Genomic DNA, 18,566 nt, shown 5'->3' on the forward strand with positions numbered 1-18,566 from the left:
GTTATTTGTGAGTATCAGTGGTCTATCTTGTCTCTCAAATGGAGATCACACATTGTTTTTCTGGTGCTGGCTTGGAGAGAGCCCTGCCCTTGTTAGAGTTGGCTGTTCTAGGGTCTTCTTTCAGTCAAGTCATTGCATCATCTTTTTGAATCACCTCAATTGTAATTTGGACTAGATGCTCTCAGTATGTCTTGGAAAAAATCCTTCATTCCAATCAAGCTACTGGAAGTTACAGAAATGCACTTTTAACAAAAAGTCATTATAGCTGTCTAGCATTCTTGTATTCATTATTTTATAAGGAACCCATCTGGATGGTAGGTGAACTTTTTGATCAGGAAATAGAGCTAGAAACCTCACCTTGCTTTCATTCATCCCTTACTTTACATGATACTTTCCCTACAGATGCTAGCCTATGGCTATTCTTGGGACTCTCTTTCATCTGCAGTGGCCTTCACTTCCATCCACATTGCTGCATGAGGATGATCATTACTGTGAATAATGTCTTCCTCCCTCTAATTCAGGAACTTAGCTATCAAGTCCACCTCCCTTAGCATCTGAAGACTGCAGAGTATGCAAATGTTAACAACTGTTACTCCTATACAATTCACATGGATTCTGATATATATCTAGTTCTTACCCTAATTCAAACATGCTACCTGCCTCTCTTACTTCTTTATTATTGTTGTTCTACACTACCCTGTTGCTGTGTAAAATCTTTAACCAGAATACTCAATTTGGGTCTCTTCATTATTTTCTGGATTCCAGCACAGGAGGTATCTCATAGCTGTTCATGACTCACTTTGACTTTATCCTAATTTCCCTAATGATATCATATATATTTGTTCATGTGTAATCAATGTTTATAACTAACTATACGTATGAATTGAAAAGACAAAGATTTTCAGAGAAAATCTTTAGTAGAGTCAATGCACATACTCTTCAATATCAAGTATTCATTTGCTATATAATATAATGTAGAATCATTTCCTTCAAATGTAAGCACATGAGATGTAATTTAATTCTTCCCATAAAAATAGTGTTTATGACAGGTCACTATCTTCATTCCTCATAAATGGTTTATTATCTTTAAAAACTTTTGACACATCATTCTCAGATACTTTTTTCACTTATTTTGAAATAATGATTACAGAATGAAACAGGCCGGTGCTGTTGACAGTTGCAGTGGCTTCACTCTGGTCCTCTGCAGGCAGGCATTCTTCCCCGTGCTACTCGCTAGACCCTTTTCCCTCCTCACTTTTTTCCCATTCTGTTTTACTTTTTCCATCAAAATCCTTTGTTTTTGTTCTCTCTCTGAAGAGATCTACTGGAATTTCTAAAGCTTTCAGACACATACCTCATACATGTGCCTTGAGAAATAGATGCAATGAAGGAAGTTTGATATCTTTATAATGATAATTTAATGGCTATACTACTTGATGTTAGAAAAATCCTCAAAGTAAAATAGTCAGAATGAGATTACAATGTGTGCAGTCATTAAGCATATCTGATAGGCACGATATGAATCATAGATTAAAATCTGTTCTGAGTTAAATTTCATGCATTAGCTTAAACAATCCTCTATAGGATAAATAGTGTCTTGGCCTAGATTTTGATTATTATCTTTCATTCAATCCCAAGAAGACCTTCAAACTTACTTGCCTGAGGCATTCGTAAGCTCCAGGTTTTTCACACTCATGAAAGAAAGATAAGAATCACTTTGGAGAAGTGGGAAATCCTCTAGCAAAAATCAGTGTGGGATTATATCTTTGTATCTTAACCAATCAATCTCACTTTGTTAAAAATATTAATTTATTTTTAAATCAGTTCACTTAACTCTTTAACTATAATCATTGGTACTAGGCTGGCTGCCATGTGTTAACATTAACTAAAAGATAAGGGAAGGTGCTGTAGGTCTGTGTGTATTCCATACACATTTTTGTATTCAAACCCTACTGCAAGGTGAGGACACAGCAAGAAACTGCCATGACATACATCACACAGAAAATCTCCTATCTTCACCTTGAACTTCCCAAGCCTCCAGAACTGATAGAAATCAAGCTCTGTGGCTTATCAGCTACCATTTTGTTGTGATTTGTTAGAGAAGCCTGAACAGCCTAAGATACATGATGTAGTTCAAGTGGGTGCAGACCATCATTCCCAAAGATATAATCCCAAATACCATATTCTCCAATATTGGAGTCTAGAATGACTAAATCCCTAAAGACTAAAATCCTGAAAGGTCAAAATCCCACAATTACAATTCTGGGAAAAAAATCTAAAAATACCATTTTTTTTAAAATTGAGTGTTCCTTGATAAGTTTTATGCTGCTTTGGTACACAGAAATCCCTTATTTGTACCTAGACACAACCTTGGATTTGGCAGAGCCAATGCTCATAGTCAAATGGCTTATTCTACTATGTGAACAATTACTTTTAAGCCAATCATAAACTTCAATGGCTTCTGAGGCAAATATATTTTTAATTCAGTAGAATCTCTTAGAATTCTATCAGCTGCAAGGAATGCCAATGCAGATAAGTGCTGTGGTTTTAGACTGAACTTTTTACTTTGCCATACCACATAGGAATACACTTATTTAAATTTTCTGTCAAATGCACTGAACTAAATGGGAACCAAAATCAGACAGACACAAACTTAATTGGTAAGCTGAACTTCACTTTTAGAAGTCTGAATGGCACCTAATTCCAAATCTGTCAGCATAATTGAAGATTTCAGTTGAAACCCATTTCTTCCATAAGATCTATCAAACTGCCGAGTACAGGTGGCTCACACCTGTAATTCTAGCTACTCAGGATGCTGAGACCTGAGAGTCACGGTTCAAATCCAGCCTGCCCATGAGACTCTGATCTCCAATAAACCACCAGAAAACCAGAAGTGGTGCTGTGTCTCAAATGGTAGAGCACTTGCCTTGAGCTGAAGAGCTGAGGGACAGCGTCCAGGCCCAGAGTTCAAGTCCACTAACTCTTCCAAATAAACATTTATGAAATATACCTCTCACTTTTTCCAGTCATTAATACATAAACAAATCAATACATTCTAGAATTTTCAAATACAGCAAAGGGGTGTAAATTGTATGAAGCTGATCAGCATCAGTAGCGATTACTTTGAAAGTGCCCTGTTGTCATTGTTGTTGATTTCAGAACCCTGTGTCCTGTATATACGTTTATCTGATTTGGGGATGGGAAGGGGAATCACAAAATGGTGAGACACAGGACAAAGGGTGAACCAATGCAACAACGATACTCGCAAGACACTATGTTGAAAGTGAATTTGACAACTTAGGGGTGAGGAGAGTCGGGATGGGGGGAAATAGGAGAAAATGAGGGAGGGAGTAGCTATTCAACAAGAAATGTACTCATTACTTATATAACTATCACCCCTCTGAACATCACCGTTACAATAAAATTTAAAACAAACAACAACAAAAAAGAAAATGTCATCCATTAGTCAAAGTGAAGCATGTGCTTTGTTAACTTTAATGGTAGAGATGCCATCAGCCTTCTTCAATCATCAATTCTCTAACCTAGAAAAGTACATCATTTAATGCGCCTTGTACCACATCAGCAAGTGTCTTTGGTTTAGAAGGCCACCAAGCTTGACACAATGTCTAACTTCCCCCTTTTCAATGAAGAAAGCAAACCATTGACCAAAAATTCTGCTGGCATGCACAGATGTCCTTAACAGATCAGAGCTTTGGCCTTCTGTGGTGTTGTATTTCTCTAGGGACATACATGCCTAGATACCCTGTCATAGGGTGTCATCCCTCGCGTTCTACGTGGTGCTCGAAGGACACGTGACAGAGTCGTGTTCATTCTTTGCCTTGCACTCTTTGTAGCAGTCATGGCATGGCCTCTTCTAGGCAATTCACACTTGTTACTGATATTAACTACAGGCTTATGTTCCCAAAACTACAGCGAAATCTTTGTGACACAAGTCCTAAGAGACAAAAAAAAGTGAGCTATATTTGCAGATGATGATTATTGCTTATAATGGCTGAATGCTCATGTCTATTACAATAACCTTTATTTTAAAACATTTTTAAAAGATTTTTTTTTATTTTTACAGCTCTCAATTTTATTTAAAAACCTCTTCCTCTCCCTGTTGATATATTGTTATTCATTGGCTCCAGGAGCTTCCATGAACTGACTTTTTACTTTATTAAATAATCATCTGCTCTGCTTGCTGTGATGGCACTAATAGGGGAAAAAATGAAAAATATTTTCATTATAAATTTCATCAATATTTAGAAGAATATGCTGTTGGAAAGCATCTGTGGTTTTTCTTTCACAGTGTTCAGTTTTTTCCCCCATGCTCTGCAGTAGAAAGTGATGAAGAGGACTGAAATAAACACATTGAATGTCAAGCTCCTTGAAACTATTTGTCTCCTTTCAGTGTGTTGTTGGAGCAGTGAACCCTGACACAAACATGCCTTTCTGAGATTTTGATGCTTAATGATTTGCACAGTGAATTATGTCTACTGAGAACCCTTACAATGGTGATTTATTTCATTTTTCTACCTTGCTGTCTCCTTCTCAGCTCATAGCCTCAGTGTCTTAAGTTAGTCTTATTTTTTCATACTTGAAAACCAATAGTAATTATCAACTGACTTGATCATCACCATGTTCTACTTATACAAAAATACATATTCTTTCTTTGAATATTGTGAAAAATGTTGTGTGTAATTTATGCCTTTGTTGCTTGTGGTAGCCTCTGACTGAACTAGAACAGCCTAGTCTGGTATGCTTCTGCACCTTGAAGGGGACCTTTTCCAACAGAGCCTTTCCCACTTGAAGAGGAATTTTTAGATGAATTACAAAATACTATTATTACAGTGTGGGGATTGCAAAGAGCCAAACTGAGCAATGAGAAAAGCACGCCAAAGGTTTTAGGAGGCAGGGAGAAGTGATGGTGCTAGCATGACACAGGCCACTGTGTTCATACTGGTCTTTCTAGAAAAGGGAAGGAAGGAAGCTCACATTAGATACTGGTAATGGGCAAGTGCAAAGAGTGGAGCAGCACATTAGTGATATGAAAGGTGCATGGGTTAGTTTGGATAGAAACTAAAACTTTCAGTGAGCTAAAACTTTAAAACAATTCCAGTTAAAAAGAAGGAAATACAGATTAGATGCTAAGCAAGGCATTTAGGTTTTCAATGACAAGTTCCTAATGCCTTTTGAGCTGCGAGGGTGGTCAGAACCTCAGCTTCCAGTTTTGCTCTCTTCAGCTGTTGGCATGCGTGAGTCCTGAGCGCACGGCCTGCCCCTTCTCCTTTATCAGTTGCCTTTCAGTTTACAAAGTTCCACCAAACAGAGGGGACAAAGTTAGAATACTTAGTTCAGAAATTATTTCGTGATTCTATTTGATTGGTTTGTAAAGGGTGTTTTTGTAAGATTTTTGTTTTTGTTTTTCCAATCCTAAGCCTAAGCCTGGACACTCTCTCTGAGCTTTTTCAGTTCAAGGCTAGCACTGTACCATTTGAGCTATATCTACTTCTGGCTCTTCTTAACTATAAAATATTTATGACAATTATAAACGCATTATACATATTGATAAAAAATTATAAGAAGTCTTTCTACTCTACATTTAGTAAAATAATTGTTACTAGCAAGCACCAATAAGCAAAAGACCTTTTTAGTCTTACCTTAGAAATAACTAGTGTAATACAACTGTTTTAGGTGAGATCAATAAATATTGACTAAACTTCTCCATCTGATTTAGTACACATACCTAAGATGTTTGAACCTCAAAAATAATTTACAACATTTTCAGTCAGGTCAAAACCACATCACCAGTAGACAGTGAATAAGCAAAATGGTTTGGCCTCGATTTTTAAAATTAATTTTCTCAAGAGTCTATGAAGCAAGAGAAAAACATGCCCGCCGAAGCTAACATCCTTCATTTGTAGGAAAGTTTCTCTCTTTTTTCTTTTCTTTTTCTTTTTTTTTTTTGCTTTGAGATTTTTGTCAGTTGTAAACACAGTTCACTAAATCTTTTCCCATCTCTAAGGAATCTCATGCTAAGAAAGAGAAGAACTAGTTAAATGGGAGGGGTGCATGGCTAAGCAAGAGGAATACGTTGAAGCAGGAAGGCAGCATCCAGACTACCAACTAAGAGATCCTCCTGTGAGAAAGGAAGGCTGAGAAAAGCAGCCAAGACAGGAGCAGAATTCACACACAGCCCGTGGGAGTGGGTTAACGCGACTGTTTGCAGTCAGGAAAATGGACTCGGGGGGTCAATGGGGGGCCGTCCTGGTGTGAGGACCGGGGTGGAGCCTTTACCTGCCGGGTATTCACAGGGATGAACTGTAGGCACCCTGTACGTTTAGTGTGCGGAAATAACCCAGCCGCTGTGACAGCGCATTGCGCGGGGGCCGGGCGGGAGGCGTGGCTCTGGCTGTAGGCGTGGGGTCTAGGTAGAATTGATGTATGGTGCACAGAATGACTTGGGCGAGCCCCACAGCCGCCCTCCCCTACAGAAGGTGACAATTAGGAACAAGGCCTCGTTTCCCAACGCATCACGCCCTGTTACCCCGAGAATGAGAATGAGCCAGAAGGTTCTCTCCACTCGCCTCACAAGGGACAGACTAGGTGGCATGATAGGGCGAGTTTGGGTAAATAGAAAATCCGGAGTTCCAAAGTAAAAACTTCGAAGTAATATAAGGATGCAAAGAGAAGAGAGATTCTGGAAAGAGACCTTGAGCTCTTTAGTTGGCTGTCACTCAAAGTCAGATTCTCTTTCTGGAGACTGAGAAGAATATTTGCGTGAGGTCTGGCACAGGTCCCTGGAGGTCGGGGGTGCCAAGCTGTGCATCTTCCTATTACTCTTCAGGACAGAAGGGAAATGTTGCACCATTCGGAGAATGCAGTGCTGTAACGGGGGTGGGGGGGGGCGGGGGGACGGGGGGGATGATTCAGGGGCCCAACTTCGGGTTCAGTGAAGTTAACTTGCTTGAAAAGCCTGCTGTTCCCTCAGGCCCCGCCCACCCACCCATCAGCAGGCTCCGCCCCACCTCTGGCGCCGCCCCCCCCCCCACCCGAGGAGGCTTTAAAACGTCCAATCTCGATCTCCGGCTCAGCCTGGCCCCGCCCCCTGCCCGCCCCCTTGCGCTGTTTCCCTGGAGACGCTCTCCGCGTCCCCTCTCCCTGCAGGGCAGAGCCAGGCCCGGAACCAGCAGGGTGGAGGGGGCGCTGAGCACCTGCCACCCCGACTCCGCCAAAAGGAAAACCGGATTGCTCCCCTCAGAGCCAGATCACTGAGGTTTGTGATGGCGTGGGGGGAGAGGGAGGTGGACACGGGGTGGGGGGGGGCCGAGGCTGGGAGAGGTGGGCTGCTAGCAGGCAGGCCCACCGCAGGAGTCCGCCCTCCATGGGACTCCAGCTTCCAGAAACAAACAGAGCAGGAAAAGGTTCTCTTGCCCTGAGGACGAAGGGAAAAGACACAGACCCAAGGAAGTCTGTCAGTTCTGATGGGAACTGGGTGAGAACTTTGGATTTCCATAAACGAATCTTACACGCTTACGAGGACACACCACTGGTTGCCCCTTGGGTCACCTTTGTGTTGGTCTGTATCAGTACATGAATAATTATTTCAGATACTTTGGCGTTCCTTTGAATTTGTGACTAGTTTCATGAGGTATAAACTTTGGATTTAGATTTAAATCCAAATTAAGTTTTAATTTAGATTTAAATACATGCTAGGTATTTAGTAGGTCCGAGCTTTATTCCAGGAGTTGAGGGTAAGCACAGGTGTTATTCTACTAATTTCTTTAAAAAAAAAAAAAAAAACTCTTTCCTTCTTTTCTTTGCTACTGTATTGTGTTTCTTGATTTTCATGCTGAAATCTGAAAGACTTTCAACCGTAATTTGCACATGTAGGTCATGGGCACTGTAGCCTTTCTTCAGATACTTTTTCTATTTATTTATTTATTTATGCCAGTCCTGGGGCTTGAACCCAGGGCCTAGGCACTATCCCTGAGCTTCCTTTTACTCAAGACTAGCACTCTACCACTTGAGTCATAGTGCCACTTCTGGCTTTTTCAATTTCCTTGGTACTGAGGAATTGAACCCAGGGCTTCATGCATGGTAGGCAAACACTCTACCGTTAAACCACATTCCCAGCCCTCTATTTTTTTATTTTTAAATGTAATATCAGTTGGTAGGAAACGTGCAGTTTCTATTTATTTAACAACCTATCTCTAACTGCCACAGAGTACTGGTGACCAAAATAATATGAGAGAAGGGATACATAGTTAATGGTTTTTAAACTTGTTCTTCTATAGTTTTGTTTTTCTTTTCTGGAAAAAGAATGTGTGGTATTATGAAAAATTTTAGGCCTACTGAATAATTTCATGTCATGGGAGTGAAGTCGTACTTCAGACTCTCTTGATGATACATAAGAAACCTGCTTGCTGTGGTTGGTTGGCTTTATTCCTATCTTACAAGCTCTTATCCCCAAAGTAACCAGACCCCAGAGACACTGGTCAGCCTCAGACATGGGCCCTCCCCAAGTAGCCTCTTTGTCCCTAGTGGTAATCCCTCTCTCCTTTGTGTTTCCTTTGGAGGCCATCTCTGAGGGTAGTGGGTAAGAGGGTTACTCTTTGAAGAATTTTACTTGGGGGCCAATGATTTAAACTCACACCATGGGACACATTTGACCTGACCCAGAACTTGCAAACCTTTCATCCTGTATTTCTCCATTCTCGTTTGTCTTTACATGCAGGGGCCAAACTTAGAGTGTGTAACTGCTAATATGAGAGCCAACCAGCAGATCAAAGAATGTACCAAATCTCTTCTGAATACCAACAGTGGAATGGCTCCGGGCAGCCTTTTGATCTTGTCTGAGCCCTGTGGTGCCATGTGTAGCACTGCCCACTTGCTGGCACTAGGGGGTGAGGGTTGCCTCTGGTTCTTCAGCCTGGGTTCCTGTAGCTATGCTCATTTCCATACCAGCTCCAGAGGTCCTTTTCATTCTCTTTCTCACTCTCTGGAACCTGACAGTTTCTAGAGGTACCTCTCATTTTCTCTTCCTCACTTGAACCTGAGCAATTCTCTTTCCCTCTGACTTATTCATCACGTGTTTTCTTCTGTGGCAAGAAGCTGGGAGGACCCTAATGATTAAGGGCCAGGGGCTCCAGTTCTGCTCCTGGTCTAGCACAGTCCCCATGTAGCACTGGTGGGATGAATGCTTCATTGTTGATTCTAGGTGGAATCTCTCCTAGGAACGAGGAAGGCTGTCTGGCCACCTCTCCTGTTACAAAGCACCAAAAGCTTTTCTCTCTGCAGGTGTAACTAAAGCCTGACACAACATTCCCTAAACATACCTGCACTTCATTCTACTTGTGTGCCTCTTTGCTGCTTGCTAGAACATGGCTGCTTCCTACTTTAAGGAAACCAAGAATAAATAAGATTGAATGTATAAGATAAAAATGATGTCAATTACTTACACAAGGACATTAGCAGTAATGAGAATAATTTGTTACAGGATTCCATTAAGCATTGCATACATTTCAAATACTACATGCATCAAAAAATTCAGATCACACATTATTATTACAGAAGGTAGGTTCAGTTGTGGCTATATAATCATTAGGAGAATTTGGCCAATAAGCCTGGGTGAGGTAAGATGTGGGGTTTGGGGCCAAGACCCAGCCTGGCTGCATTTCCACCTGCACTCCGAGCTTAGCTTTCTGGCATAGATGGGTTGAGCTGAGCAAAAATTTTTACAACATTCAGTTAATAACTTTTCTCCTACTTTATAATTCAGCTCTGGCCACCCCCCATTCAGAGTTTGTGCCTTGAGGCTTGCCAGCAGGGCTTGCAATACTTACATTAAACTAAATTTAAGAGTAAAGGTGCTCCTGCTGCTCATGCACTCAGATCAGAGGAGAGCAAAATGAAGGAACTGGCAGCTGAAACTTTAATGGTAGGAAACGTTGACTCAGAATTTGAGGGAGAAAAAAAATCACAGTTGATCTGTGTGACAAAGATACATTTGCATCTGAATTTATTAGACACTTGTGTTTCCTAGCAAAATGTTTCTATCCCTAGTCATCATGAAAAGGGGTTGGTTTTATGCATCATGCTGGTAGGCCAACTTTGGTGTGGTGAGTTGACCATGTCAGAATGTCTGTCTGCACGAAGAGTATTTGAGGGGGCTGCAGGGTGAACCCTTCAAAAGCCCCCATAATCATGTAGAGATGACCCTGGCTTTGACGTTCATGGCACAGACCTTGGATAGCAAAATGGGACCCTCAGTACTCTCCTCCCCCATGGAGGATGGAATGTCCTGATTCAAGGATAAAACCAGTAGGGCCAGAGAGGTAAGTGCTCAGAACAGCATTGATTCAGTGATTCAGATTTACTCTGTAACTTTGGGACACAGGAATATAGTCATCATGATTTCTCTGGAGTAAGCTAATGGGAAGCGGCTTTGGGTAGCTATTGGTGTGTGTGTGTGTGTGTGTGTGTGTGTGTGTGTGCTGGTACTGGAGTTTGAACACAGGGACTAGATGCTGTCCCTTAGCTTTTTCTCTCAAGGCTAGTATTCTACTACTTGAGCCACAGCTCCACTTTTGGCTTCTTTGGTGATTAACTGGAGATAAGAATCTTATGGACTTTCCTGCTTGGGTTGGCTTCCAACTCCAACCCTCAGATCTCAGCCTCCTGAGAAGCTATGAATACAGGTGTGAGCCAACAGTGTCCAGCCCTTTTTCCTATTACTATTGTTATTATTAATAATTTATTTTTTAGCAGAAGCATGGGTTCTTTCACAACCAAAAGCCTTTACAACATGGGATAATTTTTCTATTGTGGGTTCACCAAACCTCCTCCTGACTGAAGATAACAGACTATGCCGCTGTCATCATGCCCATACATCTTCCTTTCTGCTAGGGTTTCAGGAACTTGATTTTATAGACCTGCTTTTCTCATGGCTCATGCTGTGGCACATTGCATTTCCCAAAGAGGGTGCCAGGGTACCTCCTGAAACACATTCTCGCCTTACCATGTGAGTTTCACACTCTCATCAGCAAGTGTGTCTGTGTTCATTTGCCTTGAATCAGGGCAGGCCTTTCATCATCATGGAAGTCATATCCAAGGCCACACCCTCAGAGGGGGTGCACCTCCTCGGGATAGTTACCTTTGGATCCCGATGCTGTCCCTTGAGAACTATGAGGAGTCCGATTCATGTGAGCGGACCTCATGAATGGGTTATAGCTGACAGCCTCAGGTAAGGCCCCATTAATAGGAAACTTCAGCCTTTAGACTCCTGCAGACACCAGGGGTTTCTCCAGCTCTCAGTCTGCAGTGGACACTTTGCCATTATGGGGCAGAACAGTCATCTCTATTGTGCTCTGCCTAAATTACTGAGACATAGGAGAGATAAAGTATGAGAAAGTATGAGAGATAAAGGTGTTTGAAACTGGCTTTCAAACCACCACGTCTTGAAGTGTTTTATTACACTACGTAGGTAAGCAGTGTGCCTCTTGGGGCAAATGCCCCCTTGTGGAAATCTTCCCTAGCATCTATCACTTCCAAGGGAATTCTTTGTTTGTAACAATGTTCTTAGAAGACAAGTGTGAGATCTTTTCAGTTCTTGCTGATAACAAAAGCAAAAAGCAAAACAAAACACCATGAAACACCCAAAATGTACATTTCTCCTACTCTCCTTACAGTCATGATCCTTCAACAAAACTTTTACTCAAGCTGCTGATTAGCTGAATCTTCAATGCAGTTATCAGATTTATCTCCTTAGCCGCCTGTAGTGAAGATGCAGACAAGCCATAAATTGGTCAAAAAGCAGACTGTGGGAAAAAGTGAGAGGAGCAACCCATAGAATCCACTCATGGTGCATTGCTTTCAAGTAGCCCAACCATCACTCTACCTAGACAGGAATGCCTACCTGCGTGACAGACTGTGCATCATTAACCATGCTGTAAAGGATCATTTGAAGATGTGTTCCTTAAAATACTATTTCTGCCTCATTTTTACAGTCCAAAATGACCACCTTTCCCCCACTGCCCATGGCGCGGACAAGACTTACCATCTTAGCCAGACAGAAGCTGTCGTGCTCCAAAGGAACAATTCCAAGGTATTCGCCCTGCTTCTCATCTCTTGTCCTCTGGAATAAAATTCCTGCAATAAGAGAGATAGGTAACATAGCTCAGAAAATAAAATTTGTTTAAGGAGCTGAACATCAGTGGCTCACATCTGTAATCTTAACTACTCAGGAGGCTGAGATCTGAGGTCAAGACTCAGGAAAGGGACGCGCGCGTGCACACACACACACACACACACACACACACACACACAGTTTTAGGAAAGTAGACAAATACATGATGATATTCAGATATTCAAGTTTGCTTGTGCAAAAGGATCAATGAATTCCACTCAAGTACCAAAGATGTATTTATTTGCTAATGTGGTGTACATTTAATCAGTTTCTTTCATACTGCAATTGTGTTATTGGGGTCTATAGAATGGGAAAATGTTTCTTTTGTAAATGTGTGCAGAGAGAGGAAAGCAGAAGCTTTCAGAATAGAAAGTATATAGCTTTTCATCGACATGCCCCTGGAATTCTGACTGCTGATTTGGAAACATGAGGGCAAAGCCATCCTCCCTAGGATGGACCAGCCGATGTGATTTAGCTCTTGAAACGACACTAAGGAGGAAAATGTGCTGTCAAACCACTGCTGCCAGGAAAATGGTTCTGAGCTACTGTACTGTAGTTCTGCTGAGAAAATGCCGAGCAGAGAACTTGATGCATTCAGTCATATTCAGGAATACTGACTGAGATTGCACTGCTTTGTTACCATTTCATTCGATTGGCTTTTAGTATCATGCCTGTTACTCATCAATATAAATAATTTGCATATGTAAGTTTTCTTTGCATACTTCTCGGTTCCTTCGAGACATAGTGATCCAAGTATTACATGGTTTCTTTGTTCTCATACCTTAGTTTTATTATTTCTGGGAAAGAGCAAAAGCCCTGAATTAAAATAAAGATGTGGTTAAATGAGCATAAAGATTCTTTTAAGCTGGTAAATCAAGAACTTCCTTTTCCTGTTGACAAATTTTTCAATAGATGCAAACTTCCTGTGAGTATACATATATGCCTATATATACATGTTCCAGGGTTTCACTTTTGAGTACTATGAAATATTTACATAGTCTGTAAAGGCTTATTTGGCTTTTGTTTGTTTGGCACTGGCCCTGGAGCTTGAACTCATGGCCTAGCTGCTGTCCCTGAGCTTTTGTGCTCAAGGCTAGCACCTCAAACTATTAGTGATTAATTGGGGATGAGTCATCTGAATCTGACTGAATCTGTTTAAGAATACAGGTGTGAGCCACCAGTGCCTGGCACTGTCTTTTCAGTGATTGAGATTACATTTTTTTTTCTCCAAGGTGAAACATAGTTCAATTTAACATCCTGAAAATCAGATGAATTTTAAAGAAAACTTATTAAAGAAAATATTTAATCACCATTTTAGCCAGAATTTATATAAACATACTTTAATAACTATTCCAAATAAAACACAGATATTTAACAATTTTAGTTTTAGATTACCCTGGCTTAGGTTGACTATTTTCTTTCTTTTTCTAGTTTTCTTTTTTTAATGCATTTTATTGTTATTATAAAGGTAATATACAGAGGGAGTTACAGTTACATAAGCCAGCTAGAGAGCACATTTCTTTTTGAACAAGGCTGTTTTCATAGGTGCAAGGAGACATGAGGAATGACCTTGCTATAAGTACAGTAAATTTCTCAAGAAAGTCTCCTTGAAAAAATCATTTGCAGCTGGGCTCTGGTGGCTCACACCTGTCACCCTAGCTACTCAGGAGGCTGAGATCTGAGAATCGCAGTTCAAAGCCAGCCTCGGCAGGAAAGTCCGTGAGACTCTTATCTCCAATAAACCACCAGAAAACTGGATGTGGTGCAGTGGCTCAATTGGTAGAGTGCTAGCCTTGAGCTGAAGAGTTAAAGGACAGTGCCCAAGCCAGAGTTCAAGCCCCACAACCGACAAAAAAAAAAAAAATCATTTACATCTTGAAATCCTATCAATAATTTGAGTTTCATGTGTGATTTGAAAGAACTACCCAAGTAGCATTTACAGGGTAAACTTAAAAAATACTTGGAACAAATAGAGTTTATACATTTGTATCAAATAAGTGTACTTGATTCAAGATTCTGTGCCACATAAAAACAAGATTTCCCGAGTTAGACGTCTAGGGTGTGAAACACTATTAGCTACACAGAGGCTTGATGAACTCTGAGAGAAATCTCCATTTAAGGATGTTGATATTTTGTCCTTCAACTTGATTTAATTTTCTTCCCTATTTTTTTCCATTTAGGAACATGGAACTTTTGAAATGATCTATCAGTAACAACTCTATAGCTATTCAAAGTATTTATTATCAATGCTATGATAGCTGACATACCCACTCTGTTCTCCTGGTGGCATGTTATGTGTTTGGTCATGCCAAACTAGGCGGTACTGCTTTCTTACTTCTTCCTATTTCATTTAGGTCTCAAATGATCAAAGAGAAAGATGACATAGATCATTATCTGGAGAAGAATTTCAAAGGCTTATCAAAAGAGGAGGTTGCGGCGTAAGTATAGCCTCTTAAAGGCTTTAATATCAAGTTTGTTTCTTTTGTCTTGATTCTTTATTGAAATTTCAATGATCCTGCATAGCATACTTTTTCATTGGAACATGGCATTTAAAAATTTAAACTCATATTAAATAGTGATGTCATGTCTATTGCTCCTATACATATCAAAGTGTTTTTTATCACTCTCAAATTCTTATATTTACCAAGATAGTATTCTCTCACATTCGCACTATTTAATTAAGTCCAGTCATTAATTGCTTCTCAACCTCCATTTTAAGGCATATTGCCTGTACTGGGGAGAAATTTGCTTTAAACAAGAAGACTTGTATGTCTTTTTTTGTTAGTGGTTAAACAAAAAAGCAAAAATAACTCTCAATTATGTGTTTTTATCCTTCCTCCAAGAACCTACAAAAAGAATCAGTTGGAAGATCATGTGAAATCATCTGGGTTTATGTTCAAAATGTACAATGTAAACTTAGCCATCTCCAGTTAGAATATAGTGTGTAAGATAAATGAAAGCAGTCTAGAAATCCATGCTGCTCAGAGAGAAAGGAGTTGCAACCTCAAATACGAGCTGAGCACTTAATGCTGCTCACCTTTATGTGTAGTGATCATTGTAGTCCCTTCTTTGGATGTAAGTATTGAAAATTGAAAATCTTATGCATCTATGTGCATCATGTGGAATTTGTTTACATTTTCATTATTTATTTTATGCAACAAAATATTCTGAAACACTATTCATTATTATATTATCTAAAATTATGAAATTCTACTGTTGAAATTTTCTAATGATATTTTAGCATAGGTTTTGCTCATTCTAAAATTCTAAATCTCTTGGGGTTTTTTTCTATTTCATTTGAAATTATCTTTGTCAATTTGTATACAAATATGGGAAAACAAAGTTGTCCATTGTGTGAATAGCTCTTCTGTAAGGTGACAACATGTTCAATAACTATCATCATATGTGCAGAGCTCTATACACAGCCCTGTATAGTATTTAGGACTGCTATGTATAGTTCTAAGAATACTTAGCACTAGTACTTAGTTAGTAATATGCAATAAATCATTGGAAAATATCATTGAGGTTTTGTGGGGATTGTACCAAATTTATGTGTTACTTTAGGAGAAGTGAGATCGTTACAATGTCGAGCACCAACTAACAAAACCACATTTTCAATATTCTGAGGGGTATACCCTCACACTCCTATGTTCAGTGAAAAGGAATCTAAAATGCTACAAAGCACAAAGCTACTCTCTCTCTCTCTCTCACTCTCTCCCTCTCTCTCTCTCTTTCTCTCTCTCACACACAAAGCTGCTTAGTAAATATACATTGCCAATATAAAGAATCATTTTAGTTTCTGCTTAATCACAAATGAATTTTTGATGTTATTAAATCATTTTCTAGCAGCTACTAAGATGATAGGTTTACTAGGTTTTGTAATTTTTAGCTATTCTTACAAATTTGGAATATACCCTGCTTAATAAATATGGGTTTATCTGTGTGTGTGTGTATGTGTGTGTGTGTGTGTGTGTGTGTGTGTGTGTGTGAACTTTGCATCTAAGTCATAATGATCTTTATTTGTAATTTTTCTTTTCTTCAGCTAAAACTAGGGATCATGTCAGATAAACTACAGATTTTTTCATCTCTTGATGAAAATATCAGATGGAAAAAATCAGATGAAAGAGGAATTTCATCTCAGATGAAAGAGGAATTTCTTATTTTTAGTGGAACTCCCTTGTAAAACCAAATAGTTTTGCTTCCTTTGGTAAGAAAAGGGATTAGGTCTTCTAATTGGTCTTTTAAGTCTTTTCTACCCCGTGTCAGTCATTTTTAACAAAGTGTCTACTGATACACAAAATTAAATTTATTGTGACAGTTAATGATGGTATTTTGTGATAGTGTTTAAATGTTTGCCATATCAATTGAAATAGTCTGTATATCTCAGAGATTGAAATACTAATGACTTACCATGAGGGTTCTAGAATGAGACTGCTCTGATTAACAGCCTGGCTCCTTCACTCAGAGGAGATGTGCCCTTCCCTCATTCTGAACCTTTTTGTACCAGTTGCCGCCTCTGTAAAACAGAGAGAATAATAACAGTTTGCGCATCTGATTTTAAAAAATGTTTCAAGGTTTAAGAATGATGTATTGAGAATAGCACCTGGGACATCATTAAACATAAAATAAAAGCTAGTTACGTTATCTTTTTATTTCTGGTACTTCAGTTTTTAGTTTCTCTTGATTATGCTTGCAAAATTGTTTTGTCTTTTTACATAGCTAGTTGTTTTGTTTTATGGGTCAACTTTTTTGTTCTCTATTTTATTAATGTTTTATTTTATCTACATATTTTCTTTCTTGGTTTTGGGTTTATTTCTCTGTTTATTTTTAAAGATATTTTTAAATTTCTTGCATTCTGAGCTGAAGCTAGATTTTCTTCACCTGTACTATTTATTCTGTGTGAGTGTGTGTGTGTGTGTGTGGGCCGGTCCTAGGGCTTGAACCCAAGGCTGGGCACTGTCCCTGAACTTTTTGCTCAAAGATAGTGCTCAACCACTTGAGCCACTGTTCCACTTCTGGCTTTGTGGTGGTTAATTGAAGATAAAAGCCTCATGGAGTCTCCTTCCTGGGCTGGCTTTGAACTGGGATCCTCAGATTTCAGACTCCCGGTTAGCCAGGATTACAGGCATGAGCCACCAGCATTTACCTATTCCTAATTTTTAACAAATTCTGTCATACAAACTTCCTTTGGCCTATTGTGATTACTTCTTCCTTCAGATTTTGATGTTTATGTGTTTTTAAAATCCTAATTATAGTAAAATTTCCATAATGGTTTCATCTTTAGGAAATAAAAAAGTAATGTATTTTAATTTTTCATGCAAATACTTTTTGGTGTTTTTGTCAGTAGGGAATGCACAATTGTTATTAGCAAATATGCTGTGCATGATATCATTGTTTTGAAAGGTTCTAATTTTTATAAATATTCTGTGCTCAGAAAAATAAATATATACTCTGTTTTCTGGAAAGTTAGATAGAAATAGCTACCAGAATTCAATGATCAGTTCAAGTCTGTTATTTCCATTAACTTGGACAATGCTATTCAGACTTCTTTGGCTCCACCTTATCTATAAGTTTCTTAAATTAATCTCTCCTTATTCAGTTAATTTTGCATATTTTGAAGCTGTATCATTAGGTGCATTATTTCCTACTCGCTGTATTTTTCAGTTAATTAATCCATTTATGAATCCTTGATAGTCTTATGTTCGTTTTATTGTGTTCTGTCTTAATTCTGTTTTGTTTAATAAGAATGTAATCATAAATGTTTTGTTACTATTGTTACTATTATATGGGAATACAAAAGAAATGACATTGCCTATTCTGTGTCTATTTTATCTATACTTTGAAGTTTGAATGCAGAGTTTGTGGTCTTCTCAGAATACTTCTTTTTTTTAAAACCATATTTTTTCTGGTGCATATCTTCAGTTTTAAATGATCTTGGTGTTAACTAACATTTTTCTTAATATTTAAGATAGCCACAGTAAAATTAATATAACATTCAGAAGAACAAGTTACTTATACACAGATATCTGGTAAACTGTATAGAATGATCCATTCACTTTCTATTGTTAATAATATAGTTTTCATTATGTTCTGGAAGTTTGATCCTTGTGCACATATAGTCTGTGAGAAATTCTGGCTTTGCTGTCTGCTCGTGTTAGTATACACTTCTTTGTAATAGCAATCAAAGAGTATATAGCATGAAAGGTTTATTCATATGGCTTATGGTTTGGCATTTACCTTTCACACATTCAGGTTTCACTCAAGAAAAAAAATATTTTCCCATATAGAAAAATAAGTAAAATGAATTTAGTGAAAAGATAAACTTCCAGGATAGGCACTTAAAAAATCTAAAGAAATGAGGCTAACTGCTGTCCCTCAA

General features: G+C 39.0%; 1 protein-coding gene across 2 annotated transcripts in view; it reads left to right on the top strand.

Annotated features, from left to right (window-relative positions):
- The first annotated feature begins 7,185 nt into the window (after positions 1-7,185).
- The window catches only part of Ttc29 (tetratricopeptide repeat domain 29), a 127,531-nt gene continuing 116,150 nt past the window's right edge, over positions 7,186-18,566 (top strand). For both annotated transcript variants that reach the window (XM_042701819.1, XM_042701820.1), the window contains exons 1-3: positions 7,186-7,276; positions 12,009-12,106; positions 14,542-14,625. In XM_042701819.1, the coding sequence (XP_042557753.1) occupies positions 12,015-12,106; positions 14,542-14,625 (176 nt within the window). In that variant the 5' untranslated portion in view covers positions 7,186-7,276; positions 12,009-12,014. The remainder of the gene's footprint in view (positions 7,277-12,008; positions 12,107-14,541; positions 14,626-18,566) is intronic.

The sequence above is a fragment of the Dipodomys spectabilis genome, unplaced genomic scaffold (assembly GCF_019054845.1).
Source record: "Dipodomys spectabilis isolate Male_0828 unplaced genomic scaffold, ASM1905484v1 ptg000297l, whole genome shotgun sequence".
Taxonomy (NCBI): Eukaryota; Metazoa; Chordata; class Mammalia; order Rodentia; family Heteromyidae; genus Dipodomys; species Dipodomys spectabilis.